This window comes from Symphalangus syndactylus, chromosome 22, assembly GCF_028878055.3.
Source record: "Symphalangus syndactylus isolate Jambi chromosome 22, NHGRI_mSymSyn1-v2.1_pri, whole genome shotgun sequence".
NCBI classification, from domain to species: Eukaryota; Metazoa; Chordata; class Mammalia; order Primates; family Hylobatidae; genus Symphalangus; species Symphalangus syndactylus.
Genome location: NC_072444.2, coordinates 32,133,887 through 32,159,108, shown reverse-complemented (window position 1 = coordinate 32,159,108; position 25,222 = coordinate 32,133,887). Strand labels below are relative to the sequence as shown.

The window sequence follows — 25,222 nt, the reverse complement described above, 5'->3', positions numbered from 1 at the left end:
TTCGCCTTCTGACCTTGGTGTATGGGGTAGGGGGCTTCTTCTCCAGGAATCAGGGTTCCTTTCATTGGGAAAACCAACGCAGGAAATAACCGAGACTTAGAAGGAGACGGGCGCATCCCCCTGCCCCTTGCCTTCGCGCAGCCCCTTCCTATGCACAGGCCCTGAGCGTGAAGGGGAAGGGGCGGGCAGGGGAAATGGCCCCCAATGCGGGGAGACGTCCTCGGCTCCCCATGCAGCGGGGGAGGGGCCTACCAGCCAGCCCCTTGTCCTTCCTGTGCTCTCATCATAGAAGCGGCATCCGGGGGCCTGGATTCTTGCTTTGTCGAGTCCCTGGACGGACGAGGGTGGGAGTCCCATGGTCACTATAAGTGGCCTCTGGAAGCCCCTGTGGTTCAGAGGAACTAGACCATAACAGGCAGGCATGCAGGACACTTCCCTCTGCATACTTGATCAGGGATGAAGGACAAGCCAGCTCGTCATTTCCAGCTTGTGCACATGCCCCTGGGTGAGGCTGAGGACAGGGGCTTTCTCACTCATCAGCTTTCCCCAAAGACAGGTCCATTGTCCATTCTGAGATGAAGGAACGGACCACCCCAACCTGTACCCAAAGGCTCCCACACGCTCTAGGCCCCTCTGGCAGGAAGGACCCACCACGGCTTTTATCCCGTCGAGGCGTTCATGGGGAAACTGAGTCAGCACCATGGTCTGGCTGATGCTCTTTAGTTAAGCAGGTCCCTAGCTCTGCGATCACACAGCTTACCACTTACCCCTCATCCTCTGTGCTGTAATAGCCACATTTAAAATTCAAATTTCTTTCTTTTTTTTTTTTTTAAAGAGTTGATTGCTTGATTGTGGTCGATCTTTCTGAAGAGGCTGGGAATTACCGTTTAATATGAAATGATGTGTAGCTCATGCCTGCAAGCAAAAGACCCACAATGGAAGTCTGGAGTTGTGTTTGTGGGTTTCCGGCCTCTGCCCATCCCCCCACCCCAACCTCTTTCTCTTCCAGCTGTGCCCAAAGCGGGAACACTCGTAGGAACAGCCACCAGCGGAAGACCAACCAGCAGGAGGAGAGCTGCCAGAACCTGACGGACTTCACCTCGGCCCGGGTGCCCAGCAGCCTGGACATATTCACGGCCTATAACGAGACCCTGCAGTGTTCGCACGAGTGCGTCAGGGCCTCTGTGCCCGTGTACACCGACGAGACGCTGCACTCAACGACGGGGGAATACAAATCCACATTTAATGGAAACCGGTAAGCTTGGGCTCTGCTAGACCCTGCAGCCGTGAAGCTCTTGGTGGTCCCGACCCCCCCCCGGGGCCGGTGTGGCTGAGCTGAGAGCTGTTGGTCAGTTTAGGTCTTCCCTGAGGTCGCTTGGAGGGGCCCAGGCAAGGCGGACAGCTAATTTGGCAAAACGAGAGAGGCAGGGTTGATAGCAATAGGCGTTTAGCTGCTCCTAGAGAACACAGTGGCTGGAATTTCCTTCCAGACCCCTGGACATGGGCAGTGGCGGGAAAGGCATAGTCTCCCAGCCCTCGCTCTGAGCCGTCATCCTTCGTGCCCCAGAGCTCAAAGGCCAGCCCTGTCGTTATCAGCCTCCTAAATATCAACAGATCACAACAGCCCCCCACCGGAGTCAGCGTCTCTGAGTCCCGTCAATAAAATGTCAGTGGCAAATTTAGCAAAAGTATCAGATACCCACCAGATTCGCAGACCGGACGTATGTTACTAAATGCTCCTCCTTTTTTATTATTCATGTGTAATCCCTCAAAGAAAATAAACCCCACAACCATCCCTGGGAATATTTAAAAAAACCCTTGAGTCAGCTCTCAAAGGTTTGTCCAGAATTAGATTAAAGTATCAATAAGCTTTTTTTTTTAAGTGAGCATACATTTATGCATCATTTTGTAAATTAAAAAAACAGTCTCCAACAACTTGAAGAAAGGAGGAGGCTGGGAGGCTGCCTCGAAGGGTCCATCATGAGCAATAGAATTCGCAACCAGGGTAACACTGCCCCAGGCCCCTGGAAAGGGCTCCCCTGGAACCCAGGGCAAGGTGGCTGGACTCGAGTTGTTTTAGAAAGGGCTGGCTGCATGCTCCGTTTCGTTCTGTTTGCTGATTTGTTGAGGGGCCCTGGAGAGCGAGGGCTGCCGGGGCCGCCACATCCATATTTAATGTGTCTTTGTCCTGTTGGCTAGAATGAGCAGATGTTCCTGAAATACCTTCTGGCCACGCCTCTTCTTGCATGTCCACGTTGCATTCTGCCATCTGTGATATTCTCTGTCTTAGACGTTCCCTTCCCTTCTGGAGGAGGCCAGTGGCGCTCAGAACCTCAGAACTGTTGTTCTAAACCTCAGTGGTTTTACACTCAGACATTTGGGAAGCCCATGGGTGCCATTCCAGCCTTCCAGAAGGCTGAGTTCACAAATAACCGGCTAACAGATTTCCAAACCATTTCACTGCATATGTGGATGTTGGCTTGGACATGAATCTGGGCCAGCCAGTGCTTGGGCCTTGTGGGTAGAGGGCAGAGGGCCGTGGGCTGGCCTCTGTTGCTTCACTTTTCCCACCTTCTGTGCTTGTGTTGTGCAGGGAGGTGGGGTGGGGGGCTGTCAAAGAGCAGAGCTGGCACAGCTGGTGCTCTCGGGCTCTGGCACGGAGGCATCAGATGGAACGAGTTCTTGCCTTTTGGCCCAGGGTCATGCACTGTTGGGTTTCACTGGCCTTGGGAAATGGTAGCTTAGTCTCAAAGGTGACAAATTATGGGGGAGACATTTTGGGAGCCAGGTTCCATCCTTTCTGTCATGTGCAATAAAGTGGGTCAGATCTGCCACCAGAGGCAGAGACCCCAGGCTCTGGGCTAATCCTGCAAATTCAAAAACGAAAATCTGGAGTCAGCACAGCCTTCCAGCCTGCACAGCAAAGTGCCCGTGTGCCGAAATCCCTCAGTCTGTGTCCTCCAAAGCCTCCCAGGGTAGGAAGCATTCGTGTGTGAGGACTTCTCCCAGCCACAGGGAATGGGGAGGTGGTCCCTTCCTGGCAAGGCCAGGAGTCCGCATTAGCACTTCCTTTCTCAAGAAGCCAGTCCCCACCGCAGGCCTGCCCCGGCTTGCCTATCACATGTCATGTACCAGCACGCCAAAGCCCATTTTTCTGTTCACCGCAGACCCTCCTCTTCTGATCGGCATCTTATTCCTGTGGCCTTTGTGTCTGAGAAATGGTTTGAAATCTCCTGCTGACTGGCCGAAGTCTTTTTTACCTCCTGGGGGCAGGGCAGACGCCGTGTGTCTGTTTCACGGTAGGTACCTCTCTTTGGACATTCCTGTTTTCGCTCCCTTCCCTCCCCTCCCCACTGCCCTCCCCATGCGCTCTTTGGGATCACTGGGAGCTCTTTTAGACATAGTGGGTGGATTTCCAATGGCATCACTTCTCTGAACATGAGCCAGGGGGCTGGGCTTTTGATCTTGATGTTGGATTTGTTAGAAGTGCCCTCCCCGTCCCAGGGGAGGAGAGTAACAGACACTCATGCACTCTGATTCCACGTCCTCACTATTCTTATCAGTGCCACTCCTTCCCTCAGGAAGGCCACCACGCGCGTGGCCTACGTGGTAGGGAAAGTCATTCCCTGAAACAAGCGACAGTTACAGCTCTCATTTCCCACAACAGGAAGAGATTAGGACAGCGGCTAGTGAGGCAGGAATCGCGCCTCCGTCACGTCTTTACATCGGGGGAGGGCACAAGGCAGAATTAAAATACAATTTCGAAATATAAAAATAAGAGATAAGAAAGAAAATGATAAAGAAAGAAAGGGAAGAGTTGAGACATCTACTAATTTGAAGCCAGGAACCGGCACCAAAACAGGATGAATTTTCCACGCTCTGCTGGATGGGAACATTTGGTTTGCTTTCAGTGATATTAACTTTAATGCTAACGTTAAATTGCCTCCTTCTGTGCTGAGTCTTCGGAGCACTCGGGCTGCTGAGGGGAGAGAGCATTGCGCCCTCATGGCTGCACATCCCATGCATTCTATAAGCACAGCCCATGGGTGCGACCTGAGGTTTTCGTGTTGTTTTCATGGTTCTTTTTGATGCTGGGCTTTCTACGCATCCCCATCTTGCTTCCTTCCAAGGGTGACTTAAGATCCCTTACATGAGTAGGGAGCCCTATTTCTCGGATGGAATACCAGTATTTGAAAATATTTTTTTTCTTACTTTTTGCCCACCTTCTGATATGAGGGACTGAATGGACAATATCCTCAGGGGCCCGCAGACAGGGAAGGTCTGGAGGACTCAGCCGGCTGCACCTAGCTGGGGGCGGGGAACCAGCTGCAGTCAGAGAGGGGAGTGAATCGGTCAGTTCCTCATCCTGGCACTAATGAACCGCATGTTTGCTCCAAATCAAATCTCCAGCCCTCACTCCCTATCCCGAAGCCAACATGTTCTGCCAACTGGCAAAGAAACGTAATTAGATTAGAATATGGGAACCGAGCTGCCCTGCGAGGGCCTTTGCTGCGGCAGGTAAGAGGCAGGTTGTCCCCACCATTCAATGGGGGGATGTGCAGCCTAGAGCATCCATCAGAAACCAGTGCCTTTGTCTGCCTCACTGCAGCTCCCCTCATGAAGGGAGGCCCCCGTTGGAGTGCCAGCCAAGCTAGCCACAGGGAGCTGGCTCGCTAGCAGTGTAGTCTGCGACCCGCCTGGTAAAGCGTCTGTAGGGATTGGGTCCTGATGGTTGCCAGCATCTCTGTTATGATTTTTAAAATTTGTTAATGCACAATTCATTGACCTGGGAGATGCAAGGCCTTAGAGTCAAAGACCTCACTCCCTTCCACCAAGAGCCACAGGCCCACAGAACTGGAGAGGTCAACTCAAGGGGACAGCTCCCTAATATGGATGTTTGCACGGCAGCTCATGGAACACTTTTTACTTGCCCAGTCCTCCCAGCAATCTCATTTACAAGTGGGGAAACTGAGGCAGTGGGCAGTTAAATGACTTGGCCGAGGTCAGCTCCCTAGGGGAGAGGGGACAGCTTTCTAATGTTTCCACAGCAGCTCATGGAACACTTTTTACTTTCCCAGTCCTCCCAGCAATTCCTTTTACAAGTGGGGAAACTGAGGCAGTGGGAGGTTAAATGACTTGGCCGAGATCAGCTTCCTAGAGGAGAGGGGACAGCTTGCTAATGTTTGCATGGCAGTTCGTGGAACACTTTTTACTTGCCCAGTCCTCCCAGCAATTCCTTTTACAAGTGGGGAAACTGAGGCAGTGGGCGGTTAAATGACTTGGCCGAGGTCAGCCAGGTTGTTAGTGGTGGGGCTGGATCACCCAATGGCTGCCTGGCTCCGGGACTTTCCCTGCGTACTCCACAGGCCTGAGCCCAGGGATCCTTCTTTTCCATTAGAACAGGAAGCTGCAGCACTGACTTTAAAAAAATAGAAAGATAAAATAGGGCAAAAAAAAGTGTTTTATTTACTCATCTGCCCCAGAAAACCTACGTGTCTCATCAGCCTGGTCCTCCCCTTGCAGCAGCACGGGGCACTGAAGACCCCCCAGAAACACTGTTGGTGGGCTAGCCCTGTGCTGCAGCCCCAGGCAAAGGCAAGAGACATGGGCGCCCCCAGATGGGCCCCAGGTGGACCCTGCTTCCCAACTGTGCCTGAGGAGCTGTTTCAGGACCACCAACATTTACACAAGGAAACATCTCTGTGTCTAAAGAGCTGACCCCCTCCCTGTGGCTCTCAGGTAGGTCGCCCCAGAGTTCAGAAGAGCCTGTGAGGCTTACTGAAGGCAGCTGTGCTCAGCCTTGGAATCTGCCCACACGAAGCCACGGCCCACTCCTGGTGGCCTCCTGAAGTAGCTGCGGACCAGGAGGGCTACGCACACAGCCTCGTTAGTCCTTGATAAATGCTTATAAGATTCTGTTGCCGATTGCGGGACAGACCATTTATCACTCACTAGGATGAAAGCGTTGGGATTCTGAGCACGGGTGCAGAATAGCCAGAAACATCTCTCAGATTTGCTGGGGTACTTATTGTCCCTAAATAAATAGCAATTAATACTAAAACATTTAATTAAGGTTTAAGAGCCAGTGGAGCTATTTCTCTCTCGCATAGCTGGGAAGCCTCTCCAAATGCATTTTTAATGATGATGCAGCCGTTTGTTACCACACCATTGTCTTCTCAGTCTAATCCGTGTGCACATTTGGGACCCGAAGGCAGCCAAGTTCGTTTTCCTGCAGGCGGTTGCCCGGAATGCCAGTGGCTCCTGGGCAGATGTGCACCCCAGATTCAGCCTTCGTGATAGATTCCAACACGTTCTTGCCTCAGACCACCTTTGTGGTGGGGCCAGATTGCGCTGGACAAAGTGAAGCTGGCCTTTATGCTCCAAGGAAGGGGGCCTCGAGAGCAGGCCTGCGTTGGCTCTCGGAATAATTCACGGTCATCTTTCATACAGTAGGTTCACTTCAGCAAACCTCGTTAATGTTGATCTCTTTCCCTTTGCCAAGGCTGCTTCATTCTGAACGGAGCCTGCAAAGTCATAAAAGCTCTTGAATCCGAAGCAAGTGAGAAATAAATCATGCACTATTATTATTTTCAAAAACACATTGAAGACATCACTAATAAAAAATAAGAAGTGTACCTGTGCCTTCCCACTTTGTTCTTCCAAAATATACATTAATAGAATATCAAACTTTTGTTATTCAAAGGAGCCTATTTTTCAAAGCAACATCCATACCTTTCTGGAAGCTGTGCTTGCTGAGCTGAGAACGGTACCACGAAAACTTTGAGAGAAAGTAGCCACTTCAGATTGTCAAGAAATTCTGCTCTGCCCCAGGGACACCTGGCAGTAGCCTGTTTGCTCTTTATTTATGTATTTATTTATTTTATTTATTTATTTTTAATTTTTTGCAAAAGCAGACATTGGTCATTACACCCAGTGATCCACTGTGAAGCATGCGGCCCAGTGGGGCCAGGCCAGACGAGAATCTCCTTCCAGGCAGCAGAGGGCAGAATGTATCCCAGATCCCAATCTGGAAGATGGCTTTGCAAGATACACACAGCTTCCCTTTTTGCCCAGGGAACCTCTGGTGGACATTCACCTTCAGCCACGTTATTTTCCAGCCATGGGGTCCAGGCCCCACCTTATCTGTCTTTCCCAGCTGGCCTGGGATCCTCAGTCCTTCTCTGGGCTTAGTGCCAAGATGAGAGGCTCACGTGCTAAGTGTGGCACAGAAAAACACGAGCAGCTGAAGTTTGAGCAGCAGAGTTTTGGCAGAACATGGACAACATGAAACCCTCCTCCTGGGCCAGGGGCTGTGACCACACCTTGGTCTTGCAGGAAACCTCTCCACCCTCTGCAAAGCCAGCGTGGCTCTGGAAACGGTCATTCAAGATGCAGGATTGGCACCATCTCTCTCTCTCTCTCTCTCTCTCTCTCTCTCTCTCTCTCTCTCTCTCCTCTCTGTCTCTCCCCCTCTCTCTCTCTTTTCCATCCTGAGACACAGAGTAGAGAGAGATGCCTGCAGTCTTGGAAGAGACTCCCTTCCCTGCATAGCCGGGGATGTCTGGCACAGGCTGCCACCCACTCGTTGATCCTCCACGTCGTGTCTGTGGCTCCCTGCATCAGCATCTACCTGCAGGCAGTCCCCAGAGGTTGTTTCATGCCATTAAGGATGGGTCTCAGGGACTGAGGACAAAACTGCTTCACACCCCTGCTGCGTCTCTGAGCCTCATCCAGTGTTGATTCCCTACTCCGGGCCAGGCACAGAACTGGAACCTGCATGAACCAATGGTGAACGGGCAGGACACCCCAGTTCTCAGTGGGCTGTGCTGCCAGCAGGGGATGCCTTGCACATCTGCCCAAATAAGCTGGATGCAGATGGTCCCATGCCCAAGATGTCACCAAGCAAGTGCTCCAGGAGACAGAAGTAAAGTAGGGGATGCGTGTAGGAAGGAATGGGGCATCCAAGAAGCCCTCCCCAGGGAGGTGATCTTTCCAGCCTAAACCTGAAGGATTTGAGGCTTGAGATTTGCAACTTGAAATCAGGGAACCTGGAATGTAGATAGGAAGAAAAGAGGAAGAGTGAGGTGGAAAGGCGGCCAGGACCCAGTGCAGAAGGATCTGATGAGCCAGCATGGGAAGTGCAGGAGGCTTTTTTTCTTTTCTTTTTTTCTTTTTTTTTTGAGACAGAGTCTCGCTCTGTCGCCCAGGCTGGAGTGCAGTGGCTGGATCTCAGCTCGCTGTAACCTCCACCTCCACCTTCGCATGGGAGACTTTCACATGGGAAAGCGGCAGGATAAAGTCTACCTGGGAACACCTCCGGAGCACGGCCAGACAGATGCAAGGGGTGGAAGCTGCTCCTCCGGCCTTTATTCTCCTGTTTAAGGTCAGGATCAAGGACTGGAAAGCAGCCGGGGCCACGGTTCAGGCAGGAAACCATTCTTATTAAGGTGGCAGCCATAAGACTTATGGTCCAACCCTAAACACATTCCAGAGAGAAAGGTTGGCCTTGTGAATGATCAATGATCAGGGAACACAGGGACAGCAGCTTACAACCAGTGACTGTCCCGGGACACCGGGACCCAGTGTAGGGTCTCCAAGCCTAGCTTCTAGTGGCCCCAGGATTTTTATCTCCCTTTTAAGAAAAATTGTAGTTGTAGTAAATATATGTAACATAAAATTTACCATTTTAGGCCAGGCGTGGTGGCTCACACCTGTAATCCCTGCACTTTGGGAGGCTGAGGCCAGCGGATCACCTGAAGTCAGGAGTTTGAGACCAGTCTGACCAACATGGTGAAACCCCGTCTCTACTAAAAATACAAAAATTAGACAGGCGTGTGGTGTGCACCTATAATCCCAGCCACTTGGGAGGCTAAGGCAGAAGAATTGCTTGAACCCGGGAGGCAGAGGTTGCAGTGAGCTGAGATCGTGCCACTGCACTCCAGCCTGGGTGACAGAGCAAGACTCTGTCTCAAAAAAAAAAAAAAATTACCATTTAACCATTTATGCATGTCTAGTTCAATGGCATGAGTGCCTTTACCATGCTGCACAGGCATCTTCACAAGCCAGCTCTTCACCTCCTTCCATCACCCCGTATTAAAACTCTGCACCACTCAACACTCACTTCCCATCTCCCCCCATCCCCTGGCCCCCCATTTTACTCTGTCTCTGTGGATTTGGTAGCTCTGGTACTTCCTATAAGTAGAATCATGTAGCATTTGTCTCCACATTTTTTAACTTTCAAAAAAATTACCAGGGTGGACATATAAGAGGGATATTTCTCTGTGTGTTGTAATAATTACTTCATTTTTTAAGCCCCTCTTCCCCAAATCTGGGGAATGTGGAAGAGGTGGGCAGGGGTGGGGCACAGCTGGAGTAAGGCTACCAAGAGTGATCCAGCGCTGACCCAAAGGCACGTCCCCTTTCTTTTCTTTTTTCTTTTTTCTTTTTTTTTTTTTTTGTGAGACACAGCCTCACTCTGTTGCCCAGGCTGGAGTGTAGTGGCGCCATCTCGGCTCACTGCAGCCTCTGCCTCCTGGGTTCAAGTAATTCTCATGCCTCAACCTCCCAGGTAGCTGGGATTACAGGTGTGCGCCCCCATGCCTGTCTAATTTTTGTATTTTCACTAGAGATGGGGTTTCACCATGTTGGCCAGGACGTCTCCTTTCTTTACATGCAGTGACCCCTGTGCCCACAGCAGCTGGTTTTCCCACAATAGCTGAGCGGACACTCCACTGTAGCGTCATGGAGTTGTCCACACGGGTGTCATTTGGAGGCAGCGAGCAGGAATGTGACGCCCAGGGCCCAGCCTCTTGTCCAGGTGCAGAGGGGTCCAGGGAAAGACCCAGCCCCTCACCTCAACCTTCAAATGAGTAGACTCTGGCACACTGAGCCTCCTGGAGATAATCAGAGATGTAGTGCTGATGATCAGGGACGCAGTGCTGCGCAGGAGGAGCTGTTCTGGGGCCTGCCAGCCTCACTGTCCATTCCTGGGATGTGTCCTGCAGAAGGCAGGCATGTCCCACCTGGGGCCCCTCCTCCCCAGTCCCAACCAGAATCACTGCGGTGGGCTCAGTTGATTCAGGAGAGAGAAAGCCACACCCTTGTCTTTGGGAAGAAGCGGGGAATGGACCCAGGACTGGCAGTCACTGACCTCACCTGGGGAGCTCTGAAAACCCACGTTCACAGGCACTACCCCGAGACCCTGATTCCAGGTCTCCAGAGGTGGGCCTGGGAATCTGTATTTCTGCCAAGCTCCAATGATGGTGATGATGGAGTCAGTCTGGCCGCATGCTGTGCATGCCGCTGCTGGAAAAACTGTAGAGCTGCCACTGGGTGTTTTTCCCACTTCATTTTGGGATCAGCGGGTACACCCGCCCCATCCTACCACTTTCTGATATGTGTCATCTGCACAGATGAGGATGCGGTAGCATTTTCTTTCTATTGTTGAGGGTCCTAATTGCCTGTAGTTGAGAGGAGCTCTGAGTGACAGCAGAGGGACCCAGACAGCACCCCATCCCTGTGACAGAGACGCAGCTTTGGGCAGAACGTCCCCGGGTGGGACCATGACGTGTTCCAGCTCACCTGGCCATGACTGGGTTGACTCTCTGAGGGATGCTGACCTACTGGGGGTTCTTACTCAGCCAGGGAGATTGCATTTTCCATTTTCTGAGGCTCAGGCTGGCTGGGTAGGAGCCGCCCCTTCTCAGCCTGCCCGCTGAAGGTGGCAATCGCAGTCAGCCCATTTGACCTGTGCCCAAGTAGGACTTGCCTTCTCTCTCTTCAGCAAGATCACCTCTGGGGAGATGCGGGAGGTGGATTTTCTGATGCAGTCCATTTATCTCTCCCGAGTCCTGGCCTCGGGGATCCTGCAGCTGAGCAGTGGACAGAAACAGACTCCCTTTCTTCCTGCAGCACAGGAGCAGAGCAGGCCCCACGCCACCCCCGACGGGAGCAAGCTGGACAGGGAGTGAGAGCAGGGTTGCCACACGCAGGCGCTCTGATGTGCATGCCTGGGACTGGATGCCCCGGCACCCCACCATGAGTTAGTGGAGGGGGTGGTCCCAGCCCCTGGTAGCAAGCTCAGAGCTCTGTAGATAACCAGAATTCCACAAGGTTCAGGCTCCCACTTCATACCCCTGGGATTCCCAGTGTTTCTTCCAGTTCCTGCTGACCAGTCCTAGTGAGGCTTTGTCCACGTTCCAAGGACCCCTCCATGTCAGTGAACCGATAAAGGAAGCGATCGGACTCTGCACGTGGGGGTCCTGCGTGTGGGGGTCCCGGTCGACCGAAAATCCCACGGACTTGTCGCTCCCTCGGCCTGCTGCCATTTAATCTCTTCTTGTTTTCTTTCCACACAGGATTCCGTTGGTGAACCTGTAAAAACAAAACAAACAAAACAAAACAAAAAAGACAAAACCTAAAACTAAGCTATCTAAGGGGGAGGGTCCCCGCACCTACCACTTCTGTTTGCCGGTGGGAAACTCAACAGAGCAGGACGCTCTAGGCCAAATCTATTTTTGTAAAAATGCTCATGCCTATGGGTGACTGCCTTCTCCCAGAGTTTTCTTTGGAGAACAGAAAGAAGAAATGAAAGAAAGGAACCGGAGGCAGAGAGACAAGTATACCCAGCGAAAGGGACGGGAGGAAGCATCTGAAACCTAGGATTCGTCCTACGATTCTGAACCTGTGCCAATAATACCATTATGTGCCATGTACTGACCCGAAAGGCTCGGCCGCAGAGCCAGGGCCCAGCGAATCACGCGGAGAAATCTTACAGAAAACAGGGGTGGGAATCTCTTCCGATAGAGTCGCTATTTCTGGTTAATATACATATATAAATATATAAATACAAACACACACACACACACACACTTTTTTTGTACTGTAGCAATTTTTGAAGATCTTAAATGTTCCTTTTTAAAAAAAAGAATTGTGTTATAGGTTACAAAATCTGATTTATTTAACATGCTTAGTATGAACAGAATAAACCAGTGTTTTCTACTTTGGCAACTCACATCACACACATATTACACACATGTGTGCATACACACACACAATACACATACATGCATATAGACGCATCTATTGGAAATGCAGTTCCACAGGTGAGCATGTTCTTTCTGGTGACCTGGTATTCCATCACCGTTCACCCCAGGGGACAGCCTCGACCCAGACAAGGAGGCCCTTAAATGACAGCCTGCATTTGCTAGACGTTTGGTGAGTGGCATCAAATGTGTGACTTACTATCTTGGGCCAGAACTAAGAATGCCATGGTTTTATATATGTGTATATATATATATATATATATATATATATATATATGTTTGTGTATATATATATACATATGCATACATATGATTTTTTTTTTTCATTTAAGTGTTGGAAGATGCTACCTAACAGCCACGTTCACATTTACGTAGCTGGTTGCTTACAAACGGGCCTGAGCCCCTGGTTGGGTGGGTGGTGGATTCTTGGATGTTCGTGTCATACAAGCATAGACTGGATTAAAAAAGTTTTCCAGTTCCAAAAATTAAAGGAATATATCCTTACCATGTGTGTGTGTAATGTCAGGGCAGAACTTAGACATACGTGAAGGGCCCCAGTTGGTTTGAAAATGAAAAATAGTCATTCTGTGTGCAAACCACAAGGCTGCCCCACTCGGGCAGTGCCCTGGCCTGGCCCTTGCTGCATTGCCTCCCCTTGCACAGGTGGGCAGGTGTCGCCCGCTTTTTCTAGGGCCCAAGGGTGACTTGGAATCTTGGGGCAAGCCTCGGCAAAGATGCCGTTCTCCTGTCAGCTTCCATTGGCCGATGGATGTTTCTGTTTTGTCACCGAGAATACTACCCAGTGGAAACAGGGGCCCCAGACCTGAGCCTCAGTACAGAGAATCCCAACCACACACACTTTATTAAAAATACTGCCATGCCGCCGGGCCTCCCTCACAAGCCTCACCTGAAACAGGCTCACTGGTGTCCCAGATTGCTGTCAACAGGGGGTGCTGTAGGGATCTAGGGATGCATCTCATGGCCCACGCTGTGCCTCCTTAAAGGATGTTTCCTGTCTATGGGAGACGCCTAATGTGGTGTGGGTCCCTGTCTCCAAAGACTATATTTCTCACGCGTGGCCCACGTGCAACTTTAATTTTAGCAGTAGAGTGCATGAGCCAATTCAGTGAAATGTTGCAGCCCAGGCGAAAAGGTTAAAGATCAGACAGACAGCTGACCTTACTGCCCTCACTGGCCAGGCTGATGACCTGATTCTTCCCTCGGGCTCAGTCTCCCTGTAAAACACCTTGTGATATGCTTCAAAAGTTCACTTTTGTATCTCCTGAAACATGTGAACCTAGAGTAATACCTCCGGAGGGGAAAGGATTGTTTTTGTGACGCAGCAGTGTTGAGATCTGTATCCATGGTATTGCTCACAAATTAGGAAAAGTTGTTCTTTAGTTTTTGTTCTATCATTTTCCCCCCAAGCTTTGGCACATCCCGAGACAATGCAAACATCCGCCACTGGCATTTGGCCATCTCCAGGTTCCTGGCACTCACCTGCACGGCGCTCCAGCCTGCAGCTCTCTCTGCGCGCCATCCGGCCTCGTCCATCCCATTCTCCTTCAATCACTCCCTCCCGCTGAGGTGGGCCTCCTGACTCCAGGTGAGCACAGCGTGGTGCGAGTGCATGGTGAGGGCTGGCAGCGTCCAGCAGGCAGTGGGGCTGCTGCTCTGGTCTCTGACGTTCTGAGCTCCAGAGTGAGCCCAACTGAGGAGGAGGTGGTGGCCGGGGGGCCCTGTTGGTTCACTGATCATGAGAACCTAGGATTCCTGAGGGACTCCTGGTATCTGCTCTGTCAACTCCCAGCTGCTCAGCCCCCTTCTCTGACCCTGGGCGGCACCCTGGATGCCCTGAACTCTTTCTTGGGTCCATAAGACACCGAGCCTTGGAAGGAAGTGTAATGCAACAACCCTCTTGTCCCTAATCAGAGCCACAGATTCAAGGCAGGGCTGTGAGACCCACACAGGCACAACCACCAGACAAGCAAATGCATGCCCATTCCACACCGAAAGTCTGGTTCTGTACCAACATGACATCCGTCAAGGTAAATCCACACAGGCAAAGGCTGCTATTTCTGGATGATTGAGGCAGTGTATGTAAAGACATGTTACTTTACTTTTTTAAATGGTTACCTGCTATCCCAGACCCCTCAACTGGGATCGTCCTCTAGGTAAGAGGAGATAATGAGTGAAAGTGACGGGGCCTCAGAAATGCAGCCCCACCCACGGTGAAGTCTGCACTAGAGCACAGAATTGTCCTGCTTCGGGCCGTATGTATATGTAATGCCCATGCACTTTGTGTGTCGGTGGCTGCTGAGTTGGCCTGATCAGTCCTTCTGTAGCCTTGGGGCAGTGTTTCAAGCTAGTTGGTGTCCTCTTTCCTCTGCTTGACCCTGGAATTCAGAGTCTAATAGTAGACACCTCCCATCCTCCACCCAAGGCCTGGTCCTTACCTTTGCTTGAGCTTTTTTTCCTCAAGAAAAGAACTCCAGGGAAGGGTGATGTGGTTTGTTAGGGTTCCCCAGTTTTCATCCACTTCCATCTTATTCCTCGGAGATCCCACAATCGCAAACCCCCTGGCAGCCTCCTGGCACCTGCATTTGCCTTTAAAGCTTTAGAAACAGCTAGGAATGCACTCCTTGTACAGTCTACTCCATTTCCAGATGAAGTCGCTGCTGATCTTCATGCGCTTGATGTCACTTTGTCTGATTGGAATATGCGTGTCATTGCTCTTGTTTCCGAGGTTGACGTGAGAAAGGCAAGGTTCTCCAGGCATGGTCAGGGAGCTTCCCCACCGTTTCCCATTGGGCTCAGATTCCAGCCATGACTGAGACAAGTCCAAGCCTTCTCACGCAACGTGGAAGTGTAGTGACACCCTGGGGTGTGTGGAGGTGGCTGCTAGTGTTCCTATTTACTGCCTTCCTTGCACACAGAAGGGAGAGGCCACTTAGGGGACCTTGTGTTCTCCATAGTATTTCTAGTCCTTCCCAATCTTGAATTTGAGTAGACTTCTCTTATTACATTCAGCTCCCAGAAATTCACTCCAGTCCTTCCTGGAGCATTGTGAAATTAGAAACCTGAACTCATCAGCAAACCCCACCCACTATTTGAATCGGGACACCAGGAAACCCGTTACTACTAATGTGATCTTACCATCTTAATCCTTTCTTTCAAAAATACATGACTCTTTCACAGCCATATTTTAGCATCAGGAAAAGCCATGCTTAGAGGGGTTGGTCTTCAAAATTTTGTGTGTGATGCCTAATGTGTAGGCCATATTAAAAGGTGAACGCACCAAAGGATTGACCCTGTCACCTTGGATGGTCTCTATTTTGACCCTGTTGCTCATGGAGAGGTATTTTACCCTTTTGCTTCTTTGCTCAGGTGGTCCAGGGTTGTCTATAGCCCAGGAAGCTGGACTGACGCTGTATCTTGAAAGACAAGACCAGGAACCAGGAGTGAGGCTGGGACTCTCACTCAGCCTTTTCACAGTCAGGCTTGGTCTTCCCATACTTATTTCAAGATGGCACCAGGACACACCTTCTTTTGTCCACCTGTTGACACCATCACCCTCTTTCATCAGTGCGTACATGAGACTTGGTGCTCCACCAGACTGTCTTCTCCCCTACCCCTGCCCCCTTCCACAAAGCCATTTCTCAAGTCACAGTGGGAAAAGATTCCAAGGCCCCTGATTTCTTGAACCATTATTGCTTCAGCACGTGAATTCTTTAAGACACTACTCGCATATGCCATTGGAGAGAAACAACCTGTTCTGGATCACCATAATGAGCTGATCAGTCATTCATCCTCTTATTCAACAAATATTTGTTCCACTTCTACCACACTGGCCATACAGTCGGAGGCAAGATGGGCACAGTTATGCCCTTTTGAGCTTTATATTCTACAGTGGGAGGAGGTAGATGGTTAATGTGAAAGCAAACCAAAATAATTTCCAGAGAGAGAAGAGGCAGGAAGAGAGCAGAGCAGAGTGATGGGGCCCGAGGGCAGAGAAGGAGAGAGGGGCAGAGGGAGAGAGTGGGGGGGATTGAAGGGGAAGAAAGAGAGGAAGGGATTGCCTGCCTCTCCTCCTCCTGCGACCCATCACCTACTGGAAAGTTACCACTTGCTGCTTGAGGGTTGGTCTGGTATTGGATGGAGCAACAAGGCCTTAGTCTTAGCTCTTGGACAAAAATGCAGTGCAGTGCTGAAGATAAGACATCACAGTTGTTACGACGCCTGGTTCTCCACCAGATTCCTCAGCCATTCCAGCAAGAGTGGAAGCAGAGGGGCAGGGGTAGGATGAGGGCTGCTGCCCTGGTGATGAGCTTGCCCCATCCCTGGGCACTGGCTCTGCCCCAGCCCCTCCCATGTTGGTCCCACCTGTCAGGTTGCCAGGCCAACCAGGTCTCAGGTCAGCCAGGTCTCAAGGAGGATGAGGAGGTTCAACGTCAGCGACTTGGTCTGCAGGGCACGGGCACCTTGGGGGTGCCATTCCTCTTGGTGCCAGAAGGCAGCTGCCTCTCCAGAAGCTCCCCCAGCACTGAGCTCACTTAGTGGCATCCTTCTTAAACAGCATCTGCTTTTAAGTAAGCAGCTATTCCAAAACATGCCGTGATTCATGTAATTTTTGAGTGGTTACTTTGGTGCAGTTTGTCAATTTGCTCTGCCATACTGTTTTTTGATTGTTTGTTTGTTTTCCAGTGTAAATAGCACAGCCCACATAAATGAGCGAAACTCATCATCTGAGGATCTTTGATTATTCTTCCCCACTTATTGTACATTGACGTGCCGCCTGCTAGGAAGATAAACTCCCTCTTTGCTCACTCTGAGCCAAGATCTCTGTGTTAGTTACACTCAGCCTTATCTGAGGGTTCCAGGGAGGTCTTAAATGAATGTTTGGGGTTTTGAAACATGCTACCAGCCCTTCCTTCCAAAGAGCGTGAAGCATGGCTCTGTGTGGTTTTGTGTGTCTGGGTTTAAAGCTTGTATTTGGATGTAAGGAGTGACTAAAAACAGATCTAGGCAGAGAACTGCTATCTTTTAAACCACCCCAACCCTCAGTCGAACAGAAGGAATGAGCTTCTTCTGATGTCAAATCATTCTAGAAAGGTCTCAGCTAGTGAGCACAAAGTAGCCAATCCCGGGAGTTTATATGGGCCTCCATGTGACCAGGCCATCCCTAGCTAGGAAACTTAACTCTTGGCACAACCTCCCTTTATGCTGAAGGGCCCATGGAAGCATGGGAACATTTGCACTTTGTCAGAGGAGTGGCCCCACCCTGCTCTCTGCCTGCAACACAAAGCAGCTCCCCTCAGAACAGCCAGCCTGGTGCAGAAGCACTTGAACATCCCATCTTCCGTCTTATTTCACTTTGGTTGCAGGGAGTTAAATACGTAGGCCACAGCAGACTAAGATAGCGGTGTGCACAATGGCCTCCAGAATATCCAGTGACCCAAGTGATGTTAGTCTTGGGGTCCCTAAGGCAGTAGGGCATGGGGAGGAAAGTTCTCTCCATCAATTCCCAAACACATGAGTCACAAGTCCACACTCCACACCTGTAAACGCACAGCCCATGCCCCATTGTAAAGGTGACTGAAGAGAATGGTCAACTCGGTGGTGATGGGCCTGTTTTGGAGCTAAAAGCATAAAATGAATCCTCGCTGTAGCTCCATTGCCTTTTCCTCTTGAAGGATTCCCTGCTAAATGTTCTAAGAGTTACTGTGCATAGAATCAAGAGAGCAGTTTTGAATGAGCCGTAAATCTAAGTCATATATAAGAGGCATAATATAGATTGGGCCAAGCTTGCCCATCTGGGACACACAGGTTTATAGAGATTAAACACTAGGGAGTAGCGGGGGAAGGGAACAGTGACTGTATAAATGGCCATATAAATGACCTACTTGTCTTCTCATGTAGGCTGGAATCAGAACCTATGTATGCCGTAGATAACAGTCAATTAAATGGGTTAATGTTCTAAGCCAAGAGAGTTCTTAAGACACCCGCTTGGGACTGGATTAACTCTTGTCAGTATCTTGGATTCCATAGTAAAACATCTGTTAAGTAACATGCGGCAGGAAAGGATGCAGGGAGCATCGGACTGTAGGAAATTCTCCTTTATACAAGTTAATTAGTTTTTTCTCTGGTGGCTCTCTCTTAAAACAGAATCCCCTGGAGACCCGGGTTTTCATGTTGTAATTCAACACCCAAATCTTTGCAACACTAAATAACAACTCCCTAAAGACTTCAGTCTTGCACGGGCATAAGCAGCTCACACTGGTTAGCTTTTGTCAGATTTCGTCATTTCTGCAACAGCATTTCTTAATGTTGATGTTGATAGCTTCTGGGTTAGCAAACTGGCAGTTCACTCTAGTCTTACTGGGTTGGGCAAGTCCTTGCCCCCAGAAAATGAGGATAGCTTTGGCCATGGGAGGAGCAAGAACACTATGCAGTCCTAAGCTCTGCTTTTTGTTTTGTTTTGTTTTCGGCACCATTATGTACCGTGAAGACTTACAGCCACTGCTAATACAGCACAGGGGACACTTTGAGGAGCCCCGGTATCATCATTTGAAATCATTGTATAGGGAACTGCAGGGGTGAACACCATTGTACCAATCCCTGGGCCAGTGTCTCATTTCCTAACAGAATCATCCCATTCTTGTTCACTCTTCAGTCATCCCAAGCCAAAAGGGAAAATTCGAAACCCACTGTAACACCCCAACCCTAATTTCCAAACTTTGGAGGACTCACCTGGGGCAGGAGGGAGAAAGGGCTTTGCTGAAGTCTCAGGCTGCCGAGAGCCATGTATGGGCATAGGAGCAAGCTGATGGCATGGTTCTTGATAAGGTTTTCTATAGAGCAGCAGCTGCTGCTCCCAGGGGAACCCTCTCCTGTTGCCTCCTCAGTCTATTCTGGGGTGGAAATGCCATTCTCTATTATGTCTCTCACATACATGTGGATTTCTAATATCAAGTTATGTGACTGCCTACCACTTAAGGCCTACAAAACAACGTGGGAGTTTCTTTCTTGAGTATGCAGCAAGTCAACATGAACGGGACCCTAGAAACTGCGGGGAGCAGGATTCTCTAAGGTGCTCTTAGATATGGTGTCACTTCCACATACAAGCACAATTCTCCCAGTTAAGGGGCTGGAAGACAAGCGGGGCAACTGGTTTTGAAAAGCCCGCTGGTGTGCCAGAGGGGATGTTTGCCCACACCCTCCTTGAATTTAACTGCCACAATCTATCCCCAGACGTGTTTTGTTCTATTTCTTGTTTGTTTTTCACTTGTGTTTGCATTGCTTCCTCTGAAGCCAGAGGCTGAAAGGCCCTAGCAAAGTTAGTTCTCAGTCAACTGATGATAATTGTGATCCTTAAAGATGAATTTCCAGCCTGAGGTGACACACAGAGGTTCAGCAAACATCTCAGGATCTGTCACATGTCATGTTGCTTGGTGTGAAGATGGAACAAAGTCCACATCAGTTTCTGCTCCTTCAAACAGTGTGTCGATACGAAACATTGAGATTTGGCAGAAACATGTGCCCAGTTTGCAGCACCAAATACTGGTCTTCTCAGAAGTGTTTTTGCTTTTTTGTTTTGTTTTTTGTTTAATTTCCTCTTCTGGCAGCCCCATTTGGATCATTTCCTCTCTTTCTTTCCTGGAGAAACAGGATGGCAGGTGCTGGAGCCCAGAGAGGGGTCACCCTCCAGCTAAAATGATTTAAATGGAAAAGAGAATGACAGCAAAGCTTCACATGAACTTTAATGACCTTATCAATGACCTTTACTAACTTACCATTGGTACCTGGATTGTTGAGAGGTGAGTGGGACTAAAAGCCGGGATCAGGATCAGTTGCTCCACACATTTGCAGATCAGGAGCCCCAGGAATGTGAGTTAGACCCAGAAAGTATTGAACTGGACATTGAAGGAAGCTTGAGGTCATGCATTGATAACATTTTTAGAGTCTTTTACATTATTTTTTCAAAAGGAGCCCATGTTTACTGCAAACCATTTAGAAAATACCGATAACCAAACAGAAGGGAAATGTTTGAAACCTTCCAATTGTTTAATTCTGTAGAAACTGTTCACGAAAGGCTGAATGAGTGAGGACAAGTCACAGAGATCTCGCCATGGTTAGCACCAGGGACAAGTCTGGCTCCAGTGTATGTTTTATGAAGTCTGATTAGCTTTCAAATGCATCTTTGCCAGCTGAACGTGTCATGCACTAAACTTCCCATTGATCATTAGATTGTCTACCGTTAAGTGGAAAAGGCAGTCAACCATTTGGATGTTTGACTTTTGCAACATCAAGCATTGGCCATTGGGCACATCTGGGCATTGGTATGGAATAAACAGGATATTCAGTGAAACATCCAAATTATTGACTGGATTTTTCCCATGGGGCATCTGTCTAAGAGTCACAGATCTGAGAAATAGAAGGACCAGGTCCATGTTGATGCTCCTAGTGTGTTCAAATAACTCTTGAATTCACCAGGTCTCATTGCATTTATTTAAAGATGGAGCCCATTATCCCCTCCTCCTCCTCAGCTCACCCATGGAACTAGAAATTCACAAACCTGAAGCTGAACCACAGGACAAGAAATTAAACAGCAACGGCCACATGGCCTATTTTTTCACAGGTTTTGCATTGAATGTTTTAGAACTTTATTCCCCCACCTCCTTACTCATGTATACCAAAACTGGTTTTATTTTCATTTTCCTAAATTATTTTCTGATACAATAAACTGTTAACTGTTTATTTATACTTTTACAAGGAGCACTTGTTATTTTTCAAAAGGAAAACAAAAGCCTCTCTGTTTTCATGTTCTCCGTATATCTATACCACAGCTGTCTCTATAGACATATTTATATATCATCTTCTTGAGAGAGTTAACCTCCTGTAGTTTAATGTTGTGTTTTTTTTCTTTAAATGCATATCATAATCATGTTAATAAACAAAAATGACACAATATATGTGGGTGGGGGGTGGGGGGCAGGTGGCTGGGTGTGGTTTCCGTACAGGTGAACTTTTATTCCAGATTTTTTTAAGTTGTTTCTGTATTTCAAAGCTATGTATTTGGAAAACATTGTAAATGAAACACCTATATTAACTTTCCTGTGTATATTTAGTACTCTGATGTTGCTATTAAAAAAAATTAATATGAAAAAAAAAAAGAAGAGAAAAAAGAATTACCATGAGTTCAGGCCATGACCTCATAAGGACTTTTTTTTATGTTACTTCTTTGTTTATTTTTTAACAATATTATCTGAGACCTCCTCTAAGAACATAGGCGTTGTTTCTATGCCTGTGGTTCACAGAGTCTAAGATTTCCTCCCTGAATCTTCATTATTTCCAAACCAATGCTTTGCCCAGTTAAACAACTCTGAAAACACTTCCAGGTCTCAGTGTCTGGGCCCTGGGGTTGGTTATTAACTGAGTCTGAGTTAACCAGGCAAGTTCTACCACATTGTACCTGAGACTGCAAATGCCCACAAGCTCAGAGTTGGGGGGTTCCAGTGGCTCTTTTATGGGCAGTCGCAGGCCAGCAAATGTCTTGCAAAGATTCCTTCAGAGGAAACTGCACCCTGGGGAAAGGGTCGGCCCAAGGCGTATTTATAATTGTGTGCTGGTGCCAAGGCAAAACATTTCAAAGGGCCTCCAGTATCAGAGCCAGGAGATACCTCGCACACTCACAGTATTTGCAGAGTGCAAAAGAGAGCTCTGTCCACTTCCAGACATGCTCGGATCAGGCAGAGTATGTAGGAGCAAGGCCCCTGCCTCTAGGCCAGCAGTTCTCAATGTGGGGTGATCCTCACCCCCACAACATCTGGCAATGTCTTCAGACATTTCTGGTTGTCACAACAGGGCTAGGGGTGCTACTGGCATCTAGTGTGAAGAGGCTACCAGGCTGATAAGCACCCTACACAGCACAGGGCAGCCCCCCAACACAGTCATCCAGCTCCGGAGGCTGAGGTTGAGAAACCCCTCTTAGACCTGGGTGGGATGCTGCACTTTGCTGTGCTCCCCATGGGAGGCAGGATTTTTTTTGCCCTGATGTGGACTTAAAGGTGAAGCTCTCACATCAACTGTCCCTGGGCCAGCTGGAGCTAAGCCTCAGGGTAAGAAAGCAAGGCTGGAGGGCGACCTTGTGTTCTAGTGAACCCTGCTGCTCAGCCCCAGGTGTATGCTACACCTGCTAAGCAGCTTTTAACCTGTCAATGTCTTTTCACATATTTGAAATTACCTGAACATATCACCAAAGTCATATGCATCATCCGTGTATGACTTTGCCCCATTTGCCAAATGGGGCAGACCAAGCGACACAAGGGCATGGCTGGTAAAGGGTCCCTAGGCCAGGAGGGGCATCCAGTGGACCCAGACCTCATCTAACTCACCTCAGCTCCAACCACAGCCTCACACACCTCCAGATACATCTCTAGTGCATGGTTATCCTGCTGATACATTTTCTGTCCTGCCTTTCTCTCTTTCTTTCGAGACAGGGTCTTGCCCTGTCACCCAGGCTGGAGTGCAGTGGTACAATCATAGCTCACTACAGCCTCAAACTCCTGGGCTCAAGCAATCCTCCTTCCTCAGCCTCCTGAGTAGCTGGGAATACAGGCGTAGGCACCATGCCCATCTAATTTTTAAATTTTTTTGTAGGAATGTGGTCTCATTCTGTTGCCCAGGCTAGTCTTGAACTCCTGGCCTGAAGCAATCCTCCTGCCTCAGCTTCCCAAAGCACTGGGTTACCGGCATGAGCCACCACATCTGGTCTGGCCCTACTTTCTTAATCAAAGCCATTGTCAAGGGCAAGGACCATTCACAGAAAGATGAGGGGGGAGAGGTGAGTCAGAGGCACGGTCGCAGTTTCAGTCAACACCAAGAGCTGATCTGCACGTAGGAAAAGGACGCACACCAAAGGCCTGCAGAGCTAGAGACGCTCAGCTTCAGGCATCTCCAAGACATAGGAGTGCTGAGGCCTGACCACAGAGGGAAAAGCCTTCTTTACAAGCCTAGAAAAAGCAGCATTTCCCCCTAATTAGCTCTGAAGAGCAGGTGGTGCTCCTCCCCAGTCCCCATCCCTCACCTGGCACAGAATGGATGGACAACTTACCCAGTGCCTCATCCAGCACCAGGCGCAGGGCACTTGTGACAAAAGCACTTCCATTCCAACCTTCTCAGCATCCTGCGGTGCCTTTGTCTTCCTCCTTATCCCCACCCTGGGAGCTTCCACTTGTCTGTGAGGCCAGGGACTGGCAGATGGCTGAGGTGACCACTGGCTCCCCAGGGCACTCTCTCCTGAGTCAGTGAGAGGCCTAATGTCCTCAGACACACTGATGAATGGGATACATAACTGTCTTTAACAAGCAGAAAAAAAAAATACCACTTTGGTCATTTAACTGATTTAGACAAATCAACAGCCTGGATACCATTAAAGTAAACTCAATTTGCTCACCAGTGAGAGGGGGAAATTGGAATTCTAGTATCCATTTGCTAGTGCATAGAGCTCTTGCCTTTGAACTGAAGCCAAGACAATAAATACTGGGTCCTGATATGATTGACTAAGTTTGGCAGAGTTGCCTGTGATGGGCTTTTGAACACGCAAACACAACAGAAACCTTGCTCACTGAACAAGGCCGTGGGGACTTCTCTCCAGCGCAGTGAAGGCGGGCTGGGCATCTGGAGGGGCTGGTGCAACTACATGTTCTCCCTAGCAACTGTCCTTACCAACTGTATGGGGCCACAGAAGGCAGGAAATATGATTTTGGGGAGCTAGGGGCTCCCCACATCCCTCAAGTGAAGACCATTCGATGGGCTAAGAGTCAAAGGTACACATGAGGTCTCCTCCAAAAACCAACTGGAACCAACAACCCAGGCTGGTGCCAAGTTGGGAGGGACCGTAGGACTCTAGATCCTATTAGTCTGCAGATGCTCTCTGCATTTATTGTGACTGGTAATAAGTGCTTGTTCAAATCGATACATCTCCTCTGCTTTATTAACGGGCATTAACTTCAGAGCTCAGAAATGAAGTTCTAAGGTGTGAGGATAGGTTCCTTTAGGACAGCAGTTCTCAGGGGATGACTTTCTTCCCAGAGAGATTTAGCACCGCCTGGTGACAGTTTGGGTTGTCATGACTAAGTAGTACAGTGAGCACTGACATCTAGAATTTAGAAGCCAGGGATGCCATCAAACACCCTGCTATGCACAGGACAGCCCCACGACAAAAACAATCTGGCCCCAAATGTCAATAGTTCTGACATTGACAGCAGTGTTCTGGGGGATGCTGAAGTCGACCTGCTTTATGCAGAGGGTCATCACGAATCAGCACTGCTCACTGGGTCTTCCCGAAGCCAGCAGCTTCCTTAGGGAACAGCAGGGTTATCTCAGGAAGCAAAAGGTGAGCTGTCCTTTCCCAGGTCTTTTTTTAAAGCCTGGGTGTTTTGGTTTGTTATGGCTCATGTAACAAAATAGCACAAACTGGATGTGGCTGCAAACCCTGGAAATGTATTGCATCACAGTTCTGTAAGCCAGAGGCTGAGATCCAGAGGGACAGAGCCAGGCACCCTCTGAAGGCACTAGGGCCGGGCACCCTCTGAAGGCACTAGGGAAAGGTCTGCTCCAGGCCTCTCTCCTGCTTCTGGTGGTTACTTGGCATGTGGCAGCCTCACTCCATCCTTCACTTGGCACCTTCCCTGTGTGTGTGTCTGTGTCTAAATTTTCCCTTTTAATAAGGATACCAGTCATGCGGGATTGGGGCCCACCTTTCTCCAGTAGGACTTCGTCTTAACAAATTGCATTTGCAATAGGCCTATTTCCAAATAAGGTCACATTCTGAGCTGCAGGGGGTTAGGACTGCAGCATATGCATTTGGTCAGGGGTTTGACACAATTCAACCCATGACCCTGGGGAATCAGAGATGCCATCACTTGGGTTGAAACCGGCCCCACTTTCCTTTGTTCTGCATCTATCCTGAGAAAACATGAAGGGCCTCAGGCAGCGAGGGGTAGGGGATACCCAGAAAGGAGGTTCAAGTTCTCCTCCCCCAACTGAAGCTGGGGGGGACCCATCCAGGAAACACTGGGGATGATGGTGGCCTCACCTTTCAAAACCAAGGCAGCTGGGTTTCTAGTTGGAGGTTCATCTGGGCTTCAAAAGGAGAAGCAGCTTCCTCTTAAAGT

At 49.3% G+C, this 25,222-nt stretch overlaps 1 protein-coding gene across 3 annotated transcripts in view; it reads left to right on the top strand.

Moving 5' to 3' along the window:
• Window positions 1–21,163, top strand: part of AJAP1 (adherens junctions associated protein 1) — a 139,006-nt gene extending 117,843 nt beyond the window's left edge. For all 3 annotated transcript variants that reach the window (XM_055261627.2, XM_055261624.2, XM_063631164.1), the window contains exons 4-6: window positions 1,010–1,255; window positions 3,168–3,299; window positions 11,358–21,163. In XM_055261627.2, the coding sequence (XP_055117602.1) occupies window positions 1,010–1,255; window positions 3,168–3,240 (319 nt within the window). In that variant the 3' untranslated portion in view covers window positions 3,241–3,299; window positions 11,358–21,163. The remainder of the gene's footprint in view (window positions 1–1,009; window positions 1,256–3,167; window positions 3,300–11,357) is intronic.
• The last annotated feature ends 4,059 nt before the right edge of the window (window positions 21,164–25,222 follow it).